Raw genomic sequence first — 21078 nt, 5'->3', positions numbered from 1 at the left:
GAAAGACTTCTAGAATTGTAACTCTTCTGCTATGAATTCTTACTAGGGACTTTAGTCGCTTTGACCTCCTACTGTGTCTGAACTTAATGAGAATAGACAAGGAGGGAACCATGAAGGATGTGATATTCAGCCAAAATTTAAACTTCCTCCTCACTGGTCTTTTATTAGATCAACTGGGATATTTACAATAAAGCTCCTTTTAACACGAACACATTTCTGCTGAAAGATGCAATCTCTTCTTTATTGTTATCTTAAAATCAACATCAACATATCAACGTGTTATAGTGGCTTTAATCAATACAACTATACATTAACCACAGGGGAAAACTAAAAGAAAAGTTTAATCAGGAAACCGCCACACATCACATAAATCAAATAGCAAACCTCTAAGTACAAATTGTATAATTCAGAAAGATCACAGGATGTATTTGTGTTGATTGTGGATGTAATGCCTTTATGATGGTTGTGTCTGTGTGATGGTAGTCTGATTTAGCTGTTCACTTGTGTCATGACTTATGATGGTTGTGTGTCTATATGATGGTTGTGTGTCTGTATGATGGCTGTGTGTTTCAGGTGTTGACCGTGTCTATATGATAGTTGTGGGTCTGTATGATGGTTGTACCTATATGATGGTTGTGTGTCTGTTTGAGGATGTGTGTTTCAGGTGTTGACCGTGTCTTTATGATGGTTGTGTGTCTGTATGATGGCTGTGTGTTTCGGGTGTTGACCGTGTCTATATGATAGTTGTGGGTCTGTATGATGGTTGTACCTATATGATGGTTGTGTGTCTGTTTGAGGATGTGTGTTTCAGGTGTTGACTGTGTCTTTATGATCGTTATGTGTCTGTATGATGGTTGTGTGTTTCAGGCATTGATTATGTTTGCAGCTGCCAGGAGGGAGCTGAACAGAGAGTCTGGCTTCTGTCTCAACACATCAGGACTGTCAAACTCCACCACCTGGTGACACACAGAGGATTGAAATGGGACTTTTGCTCGTGGATGTGTGTGATTATAGGTGTACTCATATATCACCTGTCCTTGGTCCATAACCAGGTCAGCTTCCATCACAGTGTTTATAAGTCTATGTACATCATGTATAGTCGTGTGTGTGTGTGTGTGTGTGTGTGTGTGTGTGTGTATCACTGTCCCTGGTCCATGACTAGAATGCGGTCCGCTTGCATCAGGGTGTTTACATGTCTATGTGCATCATGTATAATAGTGCGTGTGTGTGTTTATATACAGTATATCTCTCACCTGTCCCTGCTCCATGACCAGGATGCGGTCCGCCTGCAGCACGGTGTTGATGCGGTGAGCGATGGTGAGGGTGGTGCACGACTTAAACGCCTCCCTGATGGTGGTCTGGATCAGGGCGTCAGTCTCGGCATCGATGGATGCCGTGGCTTCGTCCAGGAGGATGATCTGAGGCAGGACATGGAGGAAGTGTGTTTGGAGGAGGCCTCTGGATATACTGTATAGGGGCTTCCTCTGTGTTGTAAAGGGTCAACACAGACGAACATGTAACCCAGTTGAAATTCGGGTTCTGGTTATTTAAAATAATAAACAATATTATATAAGAGTTTATTATTTTTCATAATGTTTTGTTGACGTTTGTGTAATGGTTGCAAACTTTGTTAATGTTATTTGATTTATTGTAACTGTTGTAGATATCCTTTGCTTAATTGAACTGCTATATGGCCATCCAACCAGAAGGGGGCGCAATGAGGTGTTTGCGGGTGAATGTGGAGAAGGCGGGAAAGGGGAGGAAAGGGAAGACTTGCTGGAGATAGGGGGGAAAAAATACGTTGGTGGGACGGAGCACCTGCTTGCGATGGAGTAGCCTTGCTGAAGGCTGATGACATATCAGCAACCCATAAGATTCAAGATTGTGTCTGGTAAATGAAAATAAAGTTCAACACGAACTTGAAAGCTCCACCGGACCGGTTCACATATGACCCGGTCAGTTAATTGAGAGAAGTAGCTGAACAGTGGCCTGCTAACTAACTTAGCTAGCGACGCTACTGCCAGAGGGTTTCCGAGGGACCGCCGCACGAGATAGCGGGTGTGAACACGCGGGTTGGCTGACAGGGCTCGGGCGAAGGAAATCACGCGACAAGCAGTGAGGAGCTCCTGTGTCCTTTCCACGGACTTCCTCAGGACTTCCACGGACTTCCTCAGGACTTTCACGGACTTCCACGGACTTTCCCCAGTACTCTCACGGACCTTCATGGACGCCCATCGCGTTTTACCTGGACGTGTGAGTAGGCGACCGAGTTCTCTTGGCTCGGAGGAGCGAAGAGGACTATTCATCAACAGGCCTGCAACGGGGTTTTCTTTTGCAAAGGATTGTTTTATTTTGTTTCTTTTATGTGCCGGCTTAGTTAGTAATGTTAATTACTTGTAGCCTGTATGGTAATAAGATGTGCGATATGGGATCTGTGACATGCACTTATATTGTTCTCAAATAAGTAAACGTTTTAACTACTTACCCGTTTGTTGGTTGGCTTACTAAATACGTGTAGTGTGGATATTGTGTGTGTTTAGAGGTTAATATTTAATAAGGGTGCTGGTGTTATATGGTTAGCATAATGTAGGAAATCAAAACTAATAATTTAAGATTGATTGAAGAACCTAGGGCCCTGCCCTCTTTATTATAGGGGTAAAAGGGCTACAAACACCTTAATATATAGGGGTTCTACGTCCAGGACAAGATGCATGTCGGCCTTAAACAGACATGCAGAGAACAGAACAGAAAGGGACAGTCAGGCCGGGAGATAGACAGGGTCTGATGGATAGACAGACAGACACACCTTGGTGTTTCGCAGCAGGGCTCGGGCCATACACATGAGTTGCCTCTGTCCCACGGAGAAGTTTTCTCCGTTCCGCATCACTTCTGCCTGCAGCTTTTCAGGTAGCCCGGAGACCTGGACAGGATCACAAATAGAGCCTGGGATCAGCGTCGCCCCACATTAACTTCCACTATTAAAGGCAGAAATATTGTTACACAGAACAACCTCTACCACAATGGGGATTCTTGGTGGTAGATGTTTATACCGTGTCCAGACGAATGTCTGGACATGGTAAATGGACTGCATTTATATAGCGCTTTTTTGTAACCAGTGGCCACACAAAGTGCTTTACAATAGTGCCTGACATTCACCCATTCATGCACACACCGTTGGCAGACACAACCATGCAAGACGGCAACCAAGAGGAGGAGGCAGAGATCGAACTAGCAACCTTGCGGTTACCAGCCAACCCGCTCTACCCCCTGAGTTACTGCCGCCGGTCATACTTGAAGACCATGTTTCCCAGTCTGCAGGAGGTAACATACCAAGTCCTTCAGGTAGGTCTTCTCCAGCACTACCCAGAGCTCCTGCTCACTGTGTTTGTTGAAAGGGTCCAGGTTGTACCTGAAAGGGGACATTTGTAAAAAAGGCCTTACTGTTTTTTTTTATATGCTTTCGCAGTCAACCATGTGAAGAAATAGATACTGATTTTTGACCTTTATGCTTACCCACAACACTCAACAGGCCATAAAATAAAACAACCTGTTGCAGGGCTGATCTGACCTGATGGTTACGGTGGGTAAGTCCGCTATCAATCACTCAGGCAGTATGTTAAAAGTACCAAAGTAATTGGTTCTAAAAGTACTTTTGAAAAAAGGTAACAGTACATTTACTTCTATTTGAATACACTTTCACCACAGTAACATGTGGTCGGCAAAATAAAGAATATGTTGCCGTCATTCTTGCAAGCAAGTGGCATGAATAAAAACAAAAACATTCAGAGATGGCAAATTATTCTGAGGAGGTCTACTCTCCGTGTGTAGCCCCGCCTACTCCAACAAACCAAGAAAGCCGGCTCCTTGACGAAGGCAGAATATACCCCCTGTGGTTTTACACAGGCAAGACAGGGAAATTGCAAGGTATGCCAAGCAGACACACAGTCTATACAGTGCCTATACAGACACACAGTCCATCCATACTGGTGTGTGCTCGTTGATAACGCACCTTTCAGAATCAAAAATATACTTGAAGGTTCCCAAACTCGTACACCTTTTGTGAATCGGTGTGGGGGGGATGTCAGGCTCGGAGATTACCTGACGGAACCGAGAAACAGGACGGGGTCCTGGGGGATGATGGACAGCCTACTGCGCAGGTCCTGCAGGCCTATGTGTTTGATGTCCACCCCATCGATCAGGATGCTGCCAAATGCCGGCTCTACTAGCCTGAAGAGGGCCACGCCCAAGGAGGACTTTCCTGCAAAACAAAGATATTATGTATATCTTACTAGCAATGTACTCACTTACTGTTATTTCTCAATGTTACATGCACTATTAAAGGACCACACTGGCATATTGACACGCCCAGTAAATTTTGCTTCGGTAGAGAAAGCAGATGATTCACCGACGGTCCCGAAGTCCCACTGTTGGTCACAAGAACACCCCTTCAATGTAATGAAGAGTCTTTCCCTTAAGGAGTTCAAGGGAAAGGCTTTGTGTCTTGGTGTTTACACTCATGTTAAATGTTCTTGATAGGAGGTCATTGAACGCACAAATGCTAAGAACGGAGGGGAAGGAGCTATAGCAAAACAAAACAAATATATCTGTAGTTTACCTGACCCGGTCCGTCCAACAATGCCAATTTTCTCCCCAGCCTTGATGTGGATTTGGAGTCCTTTGAGAACAATAGGTGTTTTCTCCCTATACCTCATCGTGTAGTTCTGGAAGTTTATGGATCCGCTTTGTGGCCAGCCTTCTGGGATCTGAGCCTCCTTCACATTCCGGGGACCCTCGGACCCACAAGTCTATATTCAAAACAAACCAACTGGACTTCAACCCCAATATAACAGCAGAGACCTCCAGTTCACAGACATATCCTATCCAACCAGCTTAAGGGAAGTATGGGAAAACTGCCCAGATCCCCAAAATGGACCCAAGAAGACCAAATGCTGTTTCTACAAGAAGGAAGGTGTTTCTACAATAAGGAAGTTTGTGTTTCTACAAGAAGGAAGTTGGCGTTTCTTCAAGAAGGAAGGTGATATTTCTACAAGAAGGAAGTTGGTGTTTCTACAAGAAGGAAGGTGGAGTTTCTACAAGAAGAAAAGTGTTTCTGCAAGAAGGAAGTTGGTGTTTCTACAAGAAAGAAGTTGGTGTTTCTACAAGAAGGAAGGTGTTTCTACAATAAGGAAGTTGGTGTTTCTACAAGAAGGAAGGTGGTGTTTCATTTGAATCACCAGATCAGTTATCAGAAATATTATCATGTCTCTATTATCATTGGAGAGACTGTTGAATGACCAAGAAAGATTCTGTGTACTAATCATATGGAGGTAGCCAATGATGTCATGCTGTCTGAATGAGGTTGGGTGTTGCATGGTGATGATTCAGGTCATCGTGTCTTGATGTACCTTTATGTACTCTTGGAGTCTCTCCACTGAGCTGAACCTGGCGTCCAACTCTCTGGCCGAGTTCATCACTATTATGTAGCCGTTTACTAACTTAACACAAACACACACACACACACAACTTTATTTACCGAACAGACTCCTTAAAGATAAACAAAACATACATTGTCAGCTTGAAGGTGTTTTTACCTGCAGAACGCAGGTGAGTGCCAGGCCTTTCATAGAAGCACTCACATCATAGTTGGGAGTGAGGATCACAAACAATCCTACACACAGATTCAGCAAAGAACTCAAAAATGATGTCCAGAGATATACCCAGTTCATCCCTGAATTAAACATGAACAAGTGGCTGGAGTTGAAGTCACACAGCAAACTGTACCTGAAACACAACGATAATACAGGGTCACACCTGTACCTGAAAAACAATACGAAGTCAGGGTCACACCTGTACTGCAACACAACAAGAAGTTCGAGTTACACCTCTACCTGCAAAAAAACCCAGAGGTCAGGGTCCAACCTGAAAATAGTGCTAAGTATTTATTTGCCTCAAAAGCCTTATAATTTGAATTGCTGAAGAATACTAAGTTAAGATGAAAGGCAATTCTCTATGCAGAAGAATTTACATCTGTTATGGTTCCTCAAGACTATAAATTGTCCTTATCCCCTCCTCGGGCTTCCGTGCTGCCTGTGGTCTTTGTTTTTTTTCCTCCTGCTCACTTGTTTTCTGTGATCCAGATTGCCAACCAGCTCAGAACCCTGCCTGCCTCGATCGCCTTGTTGCCCCAGCCTGGTTCTACAGTCTGATTCCCCTTCTCCACCTCCGGATAAGCCTTTGGTTCACACCTCCCCAGGAGGAGCCTCGATCTGTCCATCCCCCCTACCCTCAGCTCTGACTTCTTGAACCCCTGTTCGCAATAAAACCTAACCCTTACCCTAACCCCTAACCATTAACCCTTAACCCCTAACCCTAACCCTCTTTTGAACCCTACCAAAGTGTTTGCATCCTGCGTTTGGGTCTGCCTGTGGCCTCAGCCTAACAACAGAATTATAAACCCATGCTACATATCATTAGCCAGGCTCCGCCTGCCTACGTACTTCCACTTAATTTTCATTTCCCTTCAGTACTACGTCTGGGTTTGCGGTATATTCGCAGGTTTTCTCCAGCCGAATTTTGCCGGTCCAATCAGCGGACAGAGGGAGTGGCTGAGAGCAATGACGTTATGGCAGATCCAGAGTGGCACTGGGCAGATCCAATAGTTTTAAACTCCAACAGACACCCGCCTTCAGGTGGGTTAACGTTTGTCAATGGAGAGTGGCCAGACTCTGTGCAAATTAAATGAAGTACGAGAGTCTGGCAGGACCAGGCTAACATATCATATTCATCCGTTCAAAAAAACAATTTCCATGTAGAATTCGACATTCCTAAATGTTTGGAATAGGCTAGATAAGAGCCTTTATAGAGTGCAGCTGGTATCTTACTGGTGTATGTAGCTGTCTGTCTTGCCATAGACGTGGATGGTGCTGAGGCCCTCGATGGTGGAGCTGGTATGGGAGATCCAGGGAGAGCGACTCGTGTTCTCTGACCTCTTCAGCTGACGGATTGCTCTCTGGCTTAATCTGCAGAGGATACACTTGACATGCTTAACGTTTGCTTTACATGCTTAGCATTCACTGTACATGCTTAGAATTGACTTTACATTCTTAGCATTCAATGGACATGCTATGCATTTAATTTACATGCATAGCATTCACTTAACAGTCTTAGCATTAATTTTAAGCTTAACATTCACCGTACATGCTCATTCACTTGAAACACCTAGTATTTGAATGCTCAGCGATGACTTAACATGTTTAGCATTTACTTTATATGTTTAGCATTGAGATTACATGCTTAGCATTTCTGTAAAGTATAGGTCAATTATTGCCCCTTGGGTGTCCATCACTGTCACAAATAGTTAATTAATTTAGTTTATTGACATCAACAATTGAGTTGGAGCTCAAGGTAGATTTGTGACAACTTACATGTTGAAGGCGAGAGTCAAAGCGAAAAAGATGATCAGAGGATAAACCATTTTGTAAAATGCATAGATAATGAGGACGATGGAGCCCACAATTGTTAGCAATGTGTTGAGGAAAAAGTTCAATTCCAAGGGAATCCAGAAATCGACTTCATCCATGTCCTTGGAGAATCGATTCAGCATCCGACCAATAGGGGTGGTATCAAATAAACTCATTGGACTGGCAATGACCTGGAAGTGATGCACAAACAAGGCCTCATTGCACTACAGACCAGCTATCATGACTTTTAATATAATTAATAATAGATCAATATGTTATTTTCTCTCGGCTACTGGCCACTGCTAAGAGGTCTGCTTAACAATACAACTCTCTTACCTTTTCTAACATCTTGTTGTGAAATAATGAGGAAGCACGGAGGCTGACCTTGGTGAAGGAATATGTTTTAATAATAGAAGCTATCACTATAACCAGCGTTATTATTCCATAAACCATGTGGTAGAAGGCGATGTCTGGGTTCAGCGTGACGTTAGCCTGGTCTTCAACAGTCACATTTGCATTCTGGGTCAAAAAACACAAAGCTCAGTGCGTTACGGAGCATGCATGTTCAGAACAAGGAACCCATTCAGAACCATATGGTCTTACCCTCACTATGCTGCAATCCTCTCCTCTGAGACATATAGGTATCTACACAAGGACAATTCCTTCTCTTGGAGCTTACCAGTACAACCCCTCTTCTGGGGGAGCCTGTAAAATCCCATTACCCCCTTTATGTGTCAGTGGATGTGTGTTTCTCACCCCAGATCCCTGCTCCATCCAGTGGGCGAGGAACACATTGCTGAGTGCGGCTCCTCCAATTAGCACAACGTAAAAAAGGAGGATGGCAACAGCAAGGAAATAACCTGAAGGGACAGAGCAACAAAATACATTGAAATGTTTCGGTCCCTTTAGACGTGTGTGTTTCGCACCCTTCAGAAACACTGAGATGTGTGCGCGTGTGTGGGTCTTGGTACCTCCTAGTGCCTGACAGTACACATGAAAGGTTCTCCAGGAAATAGACTCTTGGCTGGAGAATTCCTTTTTTATCAACTGCCCGTCACCCTCCTGGACTTCAAAGGAAAAATACTGTGGTCATTCAAAACGGTTTGATGCTCCTCATTTGACTATGCATAAGTGGAAAATATAAAGTCAGAGTATTTCCTATAAAGGATTGCACAATTGGCGAACGGCCGGTTACATTTTTTGAACGTGCAATGACTGCTGGGTACATAAAGATAAACCAATAGTGAGAACACTGGTCGTAGTTGGTGTTTTTATCATCGATCGACTTAACAACAATGGAAGTATCTAACTTATTCCCAAATCAGCTGCTATTGTAGGTATAAAGGTATTGGTATTGTTAAACACTTACTTTTTTTGTCATACATGCTGACGTCATCCATTTCATCAGACATGTCAAAGGCTAAAAAGGAGACAGACAACAGCATGTTAAACGTGTAAGAGTACTGAACCATAGCAATGATAATCTGTTATTTACTCAGACCCATTCTACCTTTCAGAACAGCTGCTGTTTTATTAACCAGTCACCATTTCCAAAAATGTAAAAATAAGATAACCCAGAGCCACTGCATGAAGGTTAACTGAAGAGCCATTGGACCTTCTACATTAATATAGATTAACACTGCTGCAGGAAGGTTAACTGAAGAGCCATTGGACCTTCTACATTAACAGATATTAACACCACTGCATGAGGGCTAACTGAAGAGCCATTGAACCTTCTACATTAACAGATATTAACACCACTGCATGAGGGCTAACTGAAGAGCCATTGAACCTTCTACATTAACAGATATTAACACCACTGCATGAAGGTTAACTGAAGAGCCGTTGGACCTTCTAGAATACATTAACAGATATTAACACCACTACATGGAGGTTAACTGAGGAGCCTTTTTTAAGACACATCCACATTGGTCATTAATTTCCTAAACAAGTTATTTGCCTCACCTTGGTTCACAACGCCATTGGTTTGGTTGGGTTCAACAAATGGCGGATCCATGGCGCTCTCCTGTTGTAACTGAACCTGGGAACAAGGAAAGACAGAACTTTCACTTCGATCCATTGGGAAAGTGCACCCTTAAGGAACCTTCACAAAGTGGGTGACGAGGAGAGCAGTAGCACCCTCCTCACCAAGCTCCCATCCCAACTTCAATTCAAAACTTCAAAAAATATCAGAGGTTGTAATGGTTGCTACACACACATAACGATAACGATACAACATTTTGAACATAATAATATCAAACATAATGACAGAACTGATGATGAGGTGTAGAGCAAAATGGCCACCATCTTACTTGGGACTGTTCCAGCTGATAGCTGCTGATGAGCTGAGCGTAACGTCCTTTCCCATTCATCAGCTCTTCATGTCTTCCTGCCTCCAGTATCTCTCCTTCGTCCAGGAGCAGGACATTATCACAGAACTGCATGTACTGGTAAACACATTTGAGAGCAATTTTGTCATTTTTAAATACAACATAGTTTTGCACAACAAACACCTGGATCAAAATCCAGGTTTTCCAGGACGGTTGGAACCCTTGAACTCATCCCATCATTGAAAGTGTTTCTGGCTAGCCCGCATAGGAAACAAATGTGTGCCTTGTATCTGTGACCATGTTCTTAATAATACTATTGAAGGAGAGAACAGAGACTGGTCAATTCTTTCTGACAGAGAGCCTGTATCACTGCAGAGTCAAAAATTGCCCCGATGCATTGGTCAATCTCACACTCTTGTTCACCCTCACTCTAGTCTAGAACTACCTCCCAAGATGTCATCACCTGGGATAACCACAACTTGGGTTGTAATGTTGACTCACGTAAGCTCACTAAAGAGTTAACCATAAGGTAGTTTGTTTGTGGTGTAAATGACCACAAACATCCTACCTTATGGTTAACTCTTTAGTGAGATTACGTGAGTAAGCTGGGTAACAAACCTGGTGAAACAAAGAACACCATTACTTAGTCCCAAAACAACATTTGATAAGCAGTAGGCACTGTGCTGAGGCTTGAGAAGGCCACTCCAGTCCTACCATAGACTGTATCAACAGGTCGTACCTGGAGCTGGTGAGTCACAAGGATGATGGACCTTCCACAAAGTTCTCTCTTGATGCATTCCTCAAAGATGTGTTTCCCCACGTGGGCGTCCACAGCAGACAAAGGGTCATCCAGGAGGAAGATGTCTCTATCAGAGTACACGGCTCTGGCCATGCTGATCCTCTGTTTTTGCCCCCCAGAGAGGTTAATACCTCGCTCTCCAATCTGCCAACAACCCAGAGTATCATGTACAGTTTAAATCACCATGGCCAGTTACATCATGAACAGTAGCCTTCTAGTTCAATAGATGTTTGGATGAACACCTGTCAATATTGATAGTCACTGTCAGCCAGCCAACCCAATGTTTGCTGTAGAACAGGACCTACAAATTACGTCACAATGTAAGTTCATATTGGACCCAAGGTCCTTTCCACAGATTGGCTGTCAAATAAAAGGATAAAATAGTATTGTAATATATTATGTTTGCTGTCTAGTTATAAACTTTGTCGTTACCAACATGCAATAAAGTCCTCAGATACGCCTCACCTACAATGTTAGACCATTTAAAATACCTGTTACGATTACTTACAAATCAGATTTAAAGAGTATAGAAAGCATTCATTCCTACCTCAGTCTGGTCTCCATCTGGGAGTATCTTCATGTCTGGTATGAGGCTACAGCAATGGAGAATTCTGTTGTAGCTGTGAGAAAAGAACCAAACCAGGAATTCTTAAGTGAGGCTATATTGTCCTTGTTCATGTAAATGCAGTTCATGAAGTATAACCAGGCAGAGAGTTCAGATACTTGGAAAATGTACTGAATGTCTGGCCTTCAGTAGACATATCATATCAGACATATCATTGCCACATTCAGATATGTGACGTTTTATAAAAATGTTTGTGATCTAGTTAGTAATTATGCAATTCATCTAAATCCATCCTTCTGGGTTTGTTCATTAAAACTATTTTTACCGGCCCTGGTCAAAAGGTTCCCCCATCAGTATGTTCTGCTGAACCGTTCCGTGGAATATCCATGCTTGCTGGGGCACATAAGCAAAGGTCCCCCGGGCTGTGATGGAGCCCTGCTGAAGATGCATCTGCAATTGAAATCCACCAAATCCTTATTATAAACCAGCCTCCACTAAGTCCCTTCAGGTACCCTCATGTGGGGCGCATTGTTCCATGGTTAGGAAAGTGTCCCTACGATTACTTTCTGTAAGTCGGTAACATCATGTTTAGAAATGTATGGTAGCAAGACATTAAATCACCTGTTCTAAGAGGCTGGATATCAGCGATGACTTCCCGCTGCCCACATTCCCACACACTCCCAGCAGGTGGCCCTTCAGGAGAAACATTGGAGGGAGATTTAAGCCTTGAAGCCCCAGCCATGCCCATTTAGTATGCCTGACTCTAAAAGTCACCTTAGGTAATGTGAAGGAGATATTTCTCAAGGCAGGAAGGACTTCTTCCTTCACATCCTTGTCGTCCAACCGGTTGACCAGCAACCCGTTGTCTGTGTTGGCACAGGCTTGTGTACTGGCTGGTTTGCTAGAGGCTTGTTTACTGGCTGGTTTGGTCCAGTACAGAGTAGCATTTTCTGTCACTATGGCAGAGCCAGTATCCGTCTTCTGAATCAAGTATTTCTCGGGGTTCTTCAAAGTTAAAATTGACTAGGAAAATAAGGGTTTGAATTTGAGACAATTAAGAAAAACATATGGCTGGCCACATCCCTATAGTCTTATGGTACGGCCACTAAACACGTGACGCACGTTGAAAATTGGCATTTTTGCATAGGGAACCATTGGTTTAGGCGCGTAGATGCATTACTTGTGCTAAAGCAGCGCGTTAGGCGCGTTAGACGCGTTTTACGGACCTAAATAACACGCCCAACGCACCTACGCGCCCAACGCACCAACGCGCGGAGTTTAAAAAATGTAACTTTTGACGCGCCTACGCGCGACGCTTAGCCGCGATAGCCAATCAGCGTTGAGCTTGACCCGATGTCACTGGCAGAGAGACGGAGGACGCACAGAAGCAGAAAGAACATGGACGACCAAGTCATCTTTCAGTGTGTGCTGAAACGATGAGGAGGTGGTGAAACTCACCCAGCTGTGAGTGCCTACGGAGGATGTCATGCACTAGAGTTTAGATTCTCTGCCCGAGCCCGAGCCGACCCGCAGGCCGGGTCGGGTCGATATTTCCAACCACTATCCTCGGGCCGGGCCTTTGATCGAGCGTTTGTGGGGTTTTTTTAATCATTGCTTTATTGGCCTAATATGAGGAGAAATCTATGCCATAAACAGAAATATTATAGGCCTTTATTGCACGGGTCTTCTCAATGCCGTGGAACGCTCCGTTCACTTGCATGGGTAGTAGTCCAGTCCGGTAACTTGTCAACCCCAGCGTCTTCGGTTGCTAAGCGACGTCAACGTCTTTGGCGGACTATTTCTCTGCTGATCAACACTACGAATGCTGGTAACGAATAAATTGTAAAAAGACACACCATGTGAACTTATTTTTTCGTTTTGGCAAGTAGCCGTGTAATAAGCGGGATAATGTATAGATCGTCGCCGGTCATTATCGAAAATAGGCCCTTCAGTGCGAAGCAAGACACCTCCGCTGGGCGGGCTCATCTAGCTGCGTAGGCGCATTAGGCGCGTTGAACCATTTTTGTGACACAATGATCGAGCGTCAGGTTAGGCGCGTTACGCGCGTAATGATACGCGCGTAACGCGTTCAGTGTGGCCGTACCTTTAGAAGATATTAAAACAAAGTATACTATTGTATTTGAGTACTGGAAAGGACAGCAATTTAAGAACAGTCGTTCTATATAGATTAATCAAAGTTAATGGACTGGATACCTGAGTCCGTCAGAAGGCTTAATATTAGGCTAAATTAAAGGATTAAAGGATTCTTACCTTGATTCGTTGCAGAGCCACTAATGCCTGTCCCAGGATCAAGATACCAAAAGGAAACCATTGTATCAGGGAAGCCATGGTGCCTAAGATGGCAGTGATGGTCAAAGCCTGGAAGAAATGACATTAAGAATTGTATTTTAGAACATTTGACACCATATATAATCAACTGGCAATTGTATGAAGGTTTATATATATATATATATATATATATATATATATATATTAATAAACTAAAGAGGGGATGAGAGTAAGATTCAGATAGAAATTGTTATATAGAGAGGCAGGCATGCACTCACACAGTACTTCAAGCTAGAGTGCTACAATGCTACAGCATTTATAAGAATCTCTTTCATAATAGCTAAACCCAAAGCTAGCTTTAAATTAACAATGAACTATAAAATATTTCATTCAAAGCTAGCTTTAAATTAACTATGTTTCTAAAAATATAATAAAAATCATCATAGTTGTAAACTTACTTGAGCAGTATTCAAGGGAAGACCGAGCGAAGTGTGACTGATTATGAGAACAGTGCTTGTGATGATAGCGTTGAGGATGACGATGTTAGTGTTCAAGCCCAGGGTGAAGCATGACACTTCCAGCTTCTTCCTCTCCTCGATCCTTATACCTGACAAATAATTATAACACAGCATTCGTATTTACATATCTATACATATATATACACATAGACCTGTTGGTTGGGGTGACTCTCTTGCGCCTAATTGGAAGTCATTCATTACAATTTCAACCCTCTACCTGACAATGAGTCATAACCTGTACATCACTCCCCAGCCTAAACACTCAGTGTGTATTACTTTTGTCTGCTGGTGTCTCCACAGCCTAAACTCTCAGTGTGTATTACTGTTGTCTGCTGTTGTCTCCACAGCCTAAACTCTCAGTGTGTATTACTTTTGTCTGCTGGTGTCTCCACAGCCTAAACTCTCAGTGTGTATTACTTTTGTCTGCTGGTGTCTCCACAGCCTAAACTCTCAGTGTGTATTACTGTTGTCTGCTGGTGTCTCCACAGCCTAAACTCTCAGTGTGTATTACTGTTGTCTGCTGTTGTCTCCACAGCCTAAACTCTCAGTGTGTATTACTTTTGTCTGCTGGTGTCTCCACAGCCTAAACTCTCAGTGTGTATTACTTTTGTCTGCTGGTGTCTCCACAGCCTAAACTCTCAGTGTGTATTACTGTTGTCTGCTGGTGTCTCCACAGCCTAAACTCTCAGTGTGTATTACTGTTGTCTGCTGTTGTCTCCACAGCCTAAACTCTCAGTGTGTATTACTTTTGTCTGCTCGTGTCTCCACAGCCTAAACTCTCAGTGTGTATTACTTTTGTCTGCTGGTGTCTCCACAGCCTAAACTCTCAGTGTTTACCATGTTGTCAGTGCAGCTAATACGTGGAAAATGGTGGAAACTATTTCAGGCACCGTACTGCAAACAACTCAAACTTGGAATTGGACCGTGTAATCGCTACTTCTGTTATTTTATGTATTTATTGCATCCCTAGTGTGTGACTAGTTTGAATGTGTCTCAACGTTAATACATTTAGATAATCTCTTAAGCAAGCTATTCCCTGCTAGTTTAACACCTTAAAGACTATGTTCGCTACCACATAGATGTATTTTGGTACATGTTGGCATGTGGACTCAATTATTACTATAGTATTCTGTTTTGTACAAAACTTCCGGTCTTATGTTTCCCTAACGTGGCGTTTCTGCTCAATATGTTCAACAATGTGAACAACTGGAACAGTGGGTAGTGTGGTCAAGGATAGAAGAAGCCGCTCTTACCTTTGATCTTCTTCTCGAAGGATTCCTCCCAGGCATACATCTTGATGAGTTTGATGGCGCTCAGCACTTCGCTGGTTGTATTGACCCGGGCGTCTGTCAATTCAACTGATTTCCCTTTGCTCCATTGTATTACTAAGAGTAAGAGAAACTGTAAAAAGGTTTATTGTAGGAACAGTTACAGTATGATCTTTATCTTTATATATATATATATATATATATATATATATATATATATATATATATATATATTAACCCCTTGTGGTTGTGAAGTTGGGCCATTTCAAGGTAGGGGCCAATCAAGATGAGAATCTATCTAAAAACATAATTTTTTTAAATTTTGCATTAAAATGAAAACACCTTAGAAAATAACCCATCTGTTGTGGTCATCTCAGTGAGAAGCGTAAACACAGGCATGAGATATACAGCGAACCAAATGTTGCAAATGTTAGAACACTCACCTGGAATCCAATGATGAGGAGGAAGACCAGTTGTCCTATGAGAGCAGTAGCACCCAGTAAGCAGCAGGAGTAGACAGTAGCGATCAAAATAGTTAACGGAGCAGCACAAAATATACTGATGGCAGTATATAGATCCGGTAGCACTACGGAATCAGCAGTAATCACGTTGATCATCTGAAAGATGGTCATTTTTTCAGGGAAAAAATGATCCATGAAGAGATTTGATATCAATATGTTGTTTTGGCTGATTAGCATCAAATACAAATGTTTGGTTGAACGTATGAACAATTTAGTGGTTATGTAGTGGAAGATTCCTACCTCTCCCAGGGAGACCATTTCTCCCCTCAAAGCAATGATTTTCTTGTAGACAAACAAGCTGAAAGCACCTTTCAGCCTGATGCCTGCTCGAAGATTAAACATCTTCATCATGCTGAACATGACGCTGAACAGAATTTGCATTACAAAGAAGGCAAAAGCCAGACCCACTCCATGGCTGAGAGTCGAGGTCTCTGGCGAATACTGCAACAAATCGTAGACCACAAAACTCTGCACGGAAAGATATGAACATTTTAGACACTACTTCTCTGTGATTGTAGGTTTTTTTCTTTTGTTATTTATTTTCTGTTATTTGTAACTCAACTTAATCAAACTAAAAAGGAATGGGTCTATGTAGGTATGTCTGTTCTTCTATTTTCTCTATAACCGTATAGCAGTGCCGGCTCCAAACTTGGCTGTTTGGAGTGGGCTGATTGCTTGACCGCAAGTATTGCTGCTTGCAGCTTTGTCAGTATTTTTCATTATTTTTCAGAGTCAGATTTACAAATATATGAATCCAATTGTTATATAGTACCGGCCTTGAATCATTATCTTCCATGTTTGCAGTAAGAAATGTTTTTTTTTAAATAAACAAACTGATGTAGCGCACTTGACTGCTTAAAGAAGTTAACGGAAGTATCCTGTAAACACTGTGGGCTCATGCATACTTCAGTGAGGCAGAGGTACTGGCTGCCTCATTTCATGCTTTTTCAGCGCGGTTTTATGTCAGATTAGCATATTTAGTCTTGCTGCAAAACTAAATATGTTATACACATACATCAAATACATTAACTAGTTTAAGTAAAGTGCGATCATACAATAAAAGTGTCTACAAACATTACATTGGTGACAACGGTGAAAAAGCAAACTGGGTTAAGCGCATACGCTCTGTTTGTGAGGGTTTGGGCAATTCTCGCTGAGGCAGCACTGCTCGCTGCCTCAGCCGGCCTCAGCCGGCCTCAGCTCGCCTTTTTCCCCTCAGGAAAAAGGCAAATTCAGCGATTTTGATAATAAAAATGATTTAAACTATTGGAATCGTACATTAATTACATTTAGACCACAGATCAGTAGACAAATACTAATATATAATATTATTTAAATTTTTTAGTTTTATCATAATTAGTTTTTTCTTTTCATGATGACAGGTGAGGCTCTGCCTCACCTGCCTCCCCTGACTGCACGTCACTGATATATATATATATATATACATTGATATGTTGATATATAAATGTATATATGAAGTGTAAAATAATATAGGCAATAATATAATATAATATCATTGATATAAGTAATAATTATATTATTATATTATAATTATTATAATTATATTTAAATTGAATGATGAAGAAGACAATTATAGACATCTTACCGATCCAAAGCTAACCACACAGGCAATAGTGACGGTAACAGTGGCAAGCACAAAGAAAGCAAACTGGAAGCGAAGAGCCACTCGTAACATAGAGACATTCTCCAGCCCTTCTTTATCTATTTCTTCTTCTAAGGTCTTCCTGAGCCTTTGAAGCAGGAGACAAACACAGAAACAAAAATAAGCCGACAGAAATTATTCAAATTAAACGATTTTCAAGAGAAAGACATTTCTCTATTCTATTATATTCTAATTACTAGATTTCAGTAGAATAAAGTGGGATCTTTTGGGTCCATTTACTGGAAATGTATAGTTTTCCTATAAATCAACCTAACCGATTTTATTAAAAACATTTAATTCATACATATACATGACATTTTCATGTCGTCAAGGGGCCTAGTCATATGTGCATATTTATCGCTAATTAAGACTTCCTACTTTCACACATTGGACTGAAAAGCTGAAGAAGAAATAAAGACTCTTACAAGATCTCATTCCTGGCGGCTCCATTTCCGTGTGACACGGTATAGTGGCTGACATCCAACTTTTTACGTAACAGACCCCATATGATGGTGCCCATCCAATGGCATGTTATGAAGGAAAGGTAGCCTGGATCCTTCACTACGACGTTCCTGAACACATCAAACCATTTCAGTGTATCTTAAACACTAATTAAGATGGCCTCCATCACTATTGTAAGTTAGTTACAGTCATTACTGCCGGTAAAGCTAATTTATCTTTCATGGGACCTTTATTCTTTATCAAAAGATTGGAATATAACTGTCTTCCAATATCGATATGATAGGTAATCAATATAGTAATTTTTTCTACTACTGTTACTCATTTAAGGGAGGTGAATCCTAGAATTGTTGGCATTAGAACTGTGCAAATGCATAGCAAAACCATCAAAGTTACAGATTCACATGCAGGTTCTGATGTGTGAGTTACTGACTTCGGGACAAGGAACAGAGGTTTTGGAGTATGAACACTTTGATCTTCTGGACCTGTGAAGATAGTCTCTTGGTCTTCTGTGCCCTTAGAGAGACAGAAATACACCAACATGTAGATTTAAGACGAGGCTCAGTGGTCATCTTATATATGAAATCTAAAACACTGTTCTGACAAATGTACTTATTGTAAGTCGCTTTGGATAAAAGCGTCTGCTAAATGCCCTGAATTTAAATGTGACAAAAAGAAGATCATATTGGACGATACTTACAGGAACAAGTTCCACTGCATCTATGGTTTTCTTAGTGGTACGTGACATTTTGCTCTGTCTGTTCAAATGAAGACTCCAGTGTTCACTACGACAAAGGATAAAACTGACTTTAACTTTCAGACTTTTATTAATACACGTAGCCTAATACAAACTAATAATAAAAATGCTCAAAACATTGATCATTAACATCCCCTAACCTGCTGTTATTTTAGTTTGTTATTTGACATTTACCTATTGTTGAAGGGCAGAGTAGTCTTGTTTTAAAAATTGTACAATATTATCATTTTGCAGTTTCTAAAAAATCTGCCACCTGAGGCCAAACCGAAATCCCAGTGTGACCATATTTATAGACACTCTATAAACGATATTTACAGCTTATCTATGGAAAACGCAACAGCAGATAGGATTATAAGGACGTATATGGGAATTAAGCCCTAGTAATACTGTTGAACGATGACATAACACACAACTTGAAACACCTGGGTATCATCCCATCTCTGTTGACCAATAATTGGTTGGGTAGGACCTGAGTCACTATTTCGGAACCTATATCTCAGCTAATATATATTTAGCTCAGATATGTATATATATATATCTATATCTATATCTATATATATATATATATATATATATATATATATATATATATATATATATATATATATACACACACACAAATGAAATAGTGTATTACAACGTACCTTGCAGAGCATCTTCAACGTGTCCCCTGAGAGCTCTTGGACAACATGATCTACCTAATGGCCTTAACAGTGTTTAACTTGATGTTTAGCTGGAGGCTTCGTACGAACAAGTAAACTCATTGTCTCTCTACATACAAACCTACCGGCATAAAGGCAAACACTCAACCCTTGTGTATATATTAACCCATCTCTCAGCCTCAATAAAAACGGAATTGAATACCATGTCATTTTTTATTCACTAAAGGCGAGTAAAAGTAAGGACTTCATTGGACAAGTGACCAAGAGTTGCATTAATTAAGCTGAAGTAGCCATCTTGTTACTTCTTGACCAATTCTAGAATAAGCAATAAGTTATTATGATTGGGAAAAACACCAATATGGCGCAGCCTAGAATGTGCGTGACATCGTGATATTTCACCAACATATAGCCGACTGGACACGCTGAGTGTGCCACTACAAAATCCAATATATCAGTCATTACTGGGAAATATGGATCAATGGATAAAAAAACAACAACTTTTAAGTTTTTTTTATTTGAATTCATTGTTTATTGACTTAGTTTCCATTTGCATAATAGTATAGACAGTTGATTGTTTATTTTTTTTAACAACCATTATCGGTGTATTGCAAAGAAAATAGTCCCATATTTACCCTTTTACTTTAAAGCAAACAGAGTTTGTTGGAGCAGAAGACATCTTAACAAGTTCAATGCAAACAAGCAACACTCTTGTACTCAACGATGACACTTGAGTACAAGAGTGTTGCGTTGTATTCATTGACTTATATTTCTTCCAAAGTAGACTTATTGTGTATATAGACATATTTGAGATATATTTTTTTCATTACAATTGTTTTATATGTTGTATCTTTCCATTCTACTGTTGTGATGTCCTTGCTGCTGTAGCACTAGAATGTCCTGTCTTGGGTCAATAAAAATCTTATTTGAAGCAACTAAAGAACCAGATAATGTGAGAAAGAACACCCATAGCCAAGGCCTACCGTCACAGCATGGCTATGGGTCCAACAAAACTTGATTTCTTTCTTCGGAAGGGTTGATTGAGGTCATGTACCGGAACCTCTCTCTGGTCAGGGGTCATGTACCGGAACCTCTCTCAGGTCAGAGGTCATGTACCGGAACCTCTCTCAGGTCAGAGGTCATGTACCGGAACCTCTCTCAGGTCAGAGGTCATGAACCAGAACCTCCCTCAGGTCAGAGGTCACCTCTGCAGCAGTCCACTTTGCATCCAAATAATCCTGGTAATAATTAGTGGTAACAAAAAGGTCCGAATGGTTTGTTCTTATTTGGCACCAGTTCAATCAGCACCACAACGATATGACTGAACAAGATGTGATACAGAAGAAGAAATAAGATATTAATGATGCTGAGGAACAATGGATTTCAACGAGCATAAGCTTATAAAATATAATTCATTGTTTAGTCTTTTAATTTGAATTGTGTGACAGTTGTTTGTCTTCTGTGTTTGTAAAGATGCTGTAACCATTAGGAATTCAAAGAACAAAATTATATATTGACACATTTACTCAAAAGCAAACATTTAGAAGGTTTACAATCTAAGAGAATGCCCTGATTAAGACACTCCCATCCCACCACGCCAGCCAATGAGCTGTAAGCATGAGACACAGTCCTGCTGCACAGCCAATCAGGGCTCGCCCTGAGGTCGCCAAGGGGCCTCCCCTATATCCTCCTCTTTTCCCCTTATCTTTTCTCCCCTCTCATCTCCTCTCCCCCTTCCTAATCATCTCCTTCCTGTCATCTCCTCTTCCCCTTCATCTCCTTCTGCCTTC

At 41.4% G+C, this 21078-nt stretch overlaps 1 protein-coding gene across 1 annotated transcript; it reads right to left on the bottom strand.

The window, feature by feature from the left end:
* Window positions 1–278: 278 nt before the first annotated feature.
* On the bottom strand, window positions 279–19285 carry abcc12 (ATP-binding cassette, sub-family C (CFTR/MRP), member 12; the record flags this gene model as incomplete). Its single annotated transcript, XM_079736477.1, has 30 exons — window positions 279–956; window positions 1254–1418; window positions 2807–2920; window positions 3331–3409; window positions 4099–4258; window positions 4616–4805; window positions 5406–5495; window positions 5592–5781; window positions 6882–7019; window positions 7425–7651; window positions 7797–7979; window positions 8217–8320; window positions 8432–8527; window positions 8830–8880; window positions 9426–9501; window positions 9773–9907; window positions 10530–10733; window positions 11137–11209; window positions 11480–11604; window positions 11776–11847; window positions 11929–12177; window positions 13426–13533; window positions 13902–14050; window positions 15215–15362; window positions 15673–15846; window positions 15991–16218; window positions 17357–17501; window positions 17839–17985; window positions 18306–18388; window positions 19274–19285. The coding sequence occupies 30 exons, from the start codon at window positions 19283–19285 to the stop codon at window positions 864–866; spliced, it is 4008 nt and encodes a 1335-aa protein (XP_079592603.1). The 3' UTR covers window positions 279–863.
* Between the last annotated feature and the right edge of the window lie 1793 nt (window positions 19286–21078).

Source organism: Pollachius pollachius (assembly GCF_949987615.1).
Source record: "Pollachius pollachius genome assembly, chromosome: 5".
Lineage (NCBI taxonomy): Eukaryota > Metazoa > Chordata > Actinopteri > Gadiformes > Gadidae > Pollachius > Pollachius pollachius.
Note: the sequence above shows the minus strand (reverse complement) of the source record. Positions and strands in the feature narration are given on the sequence as shown.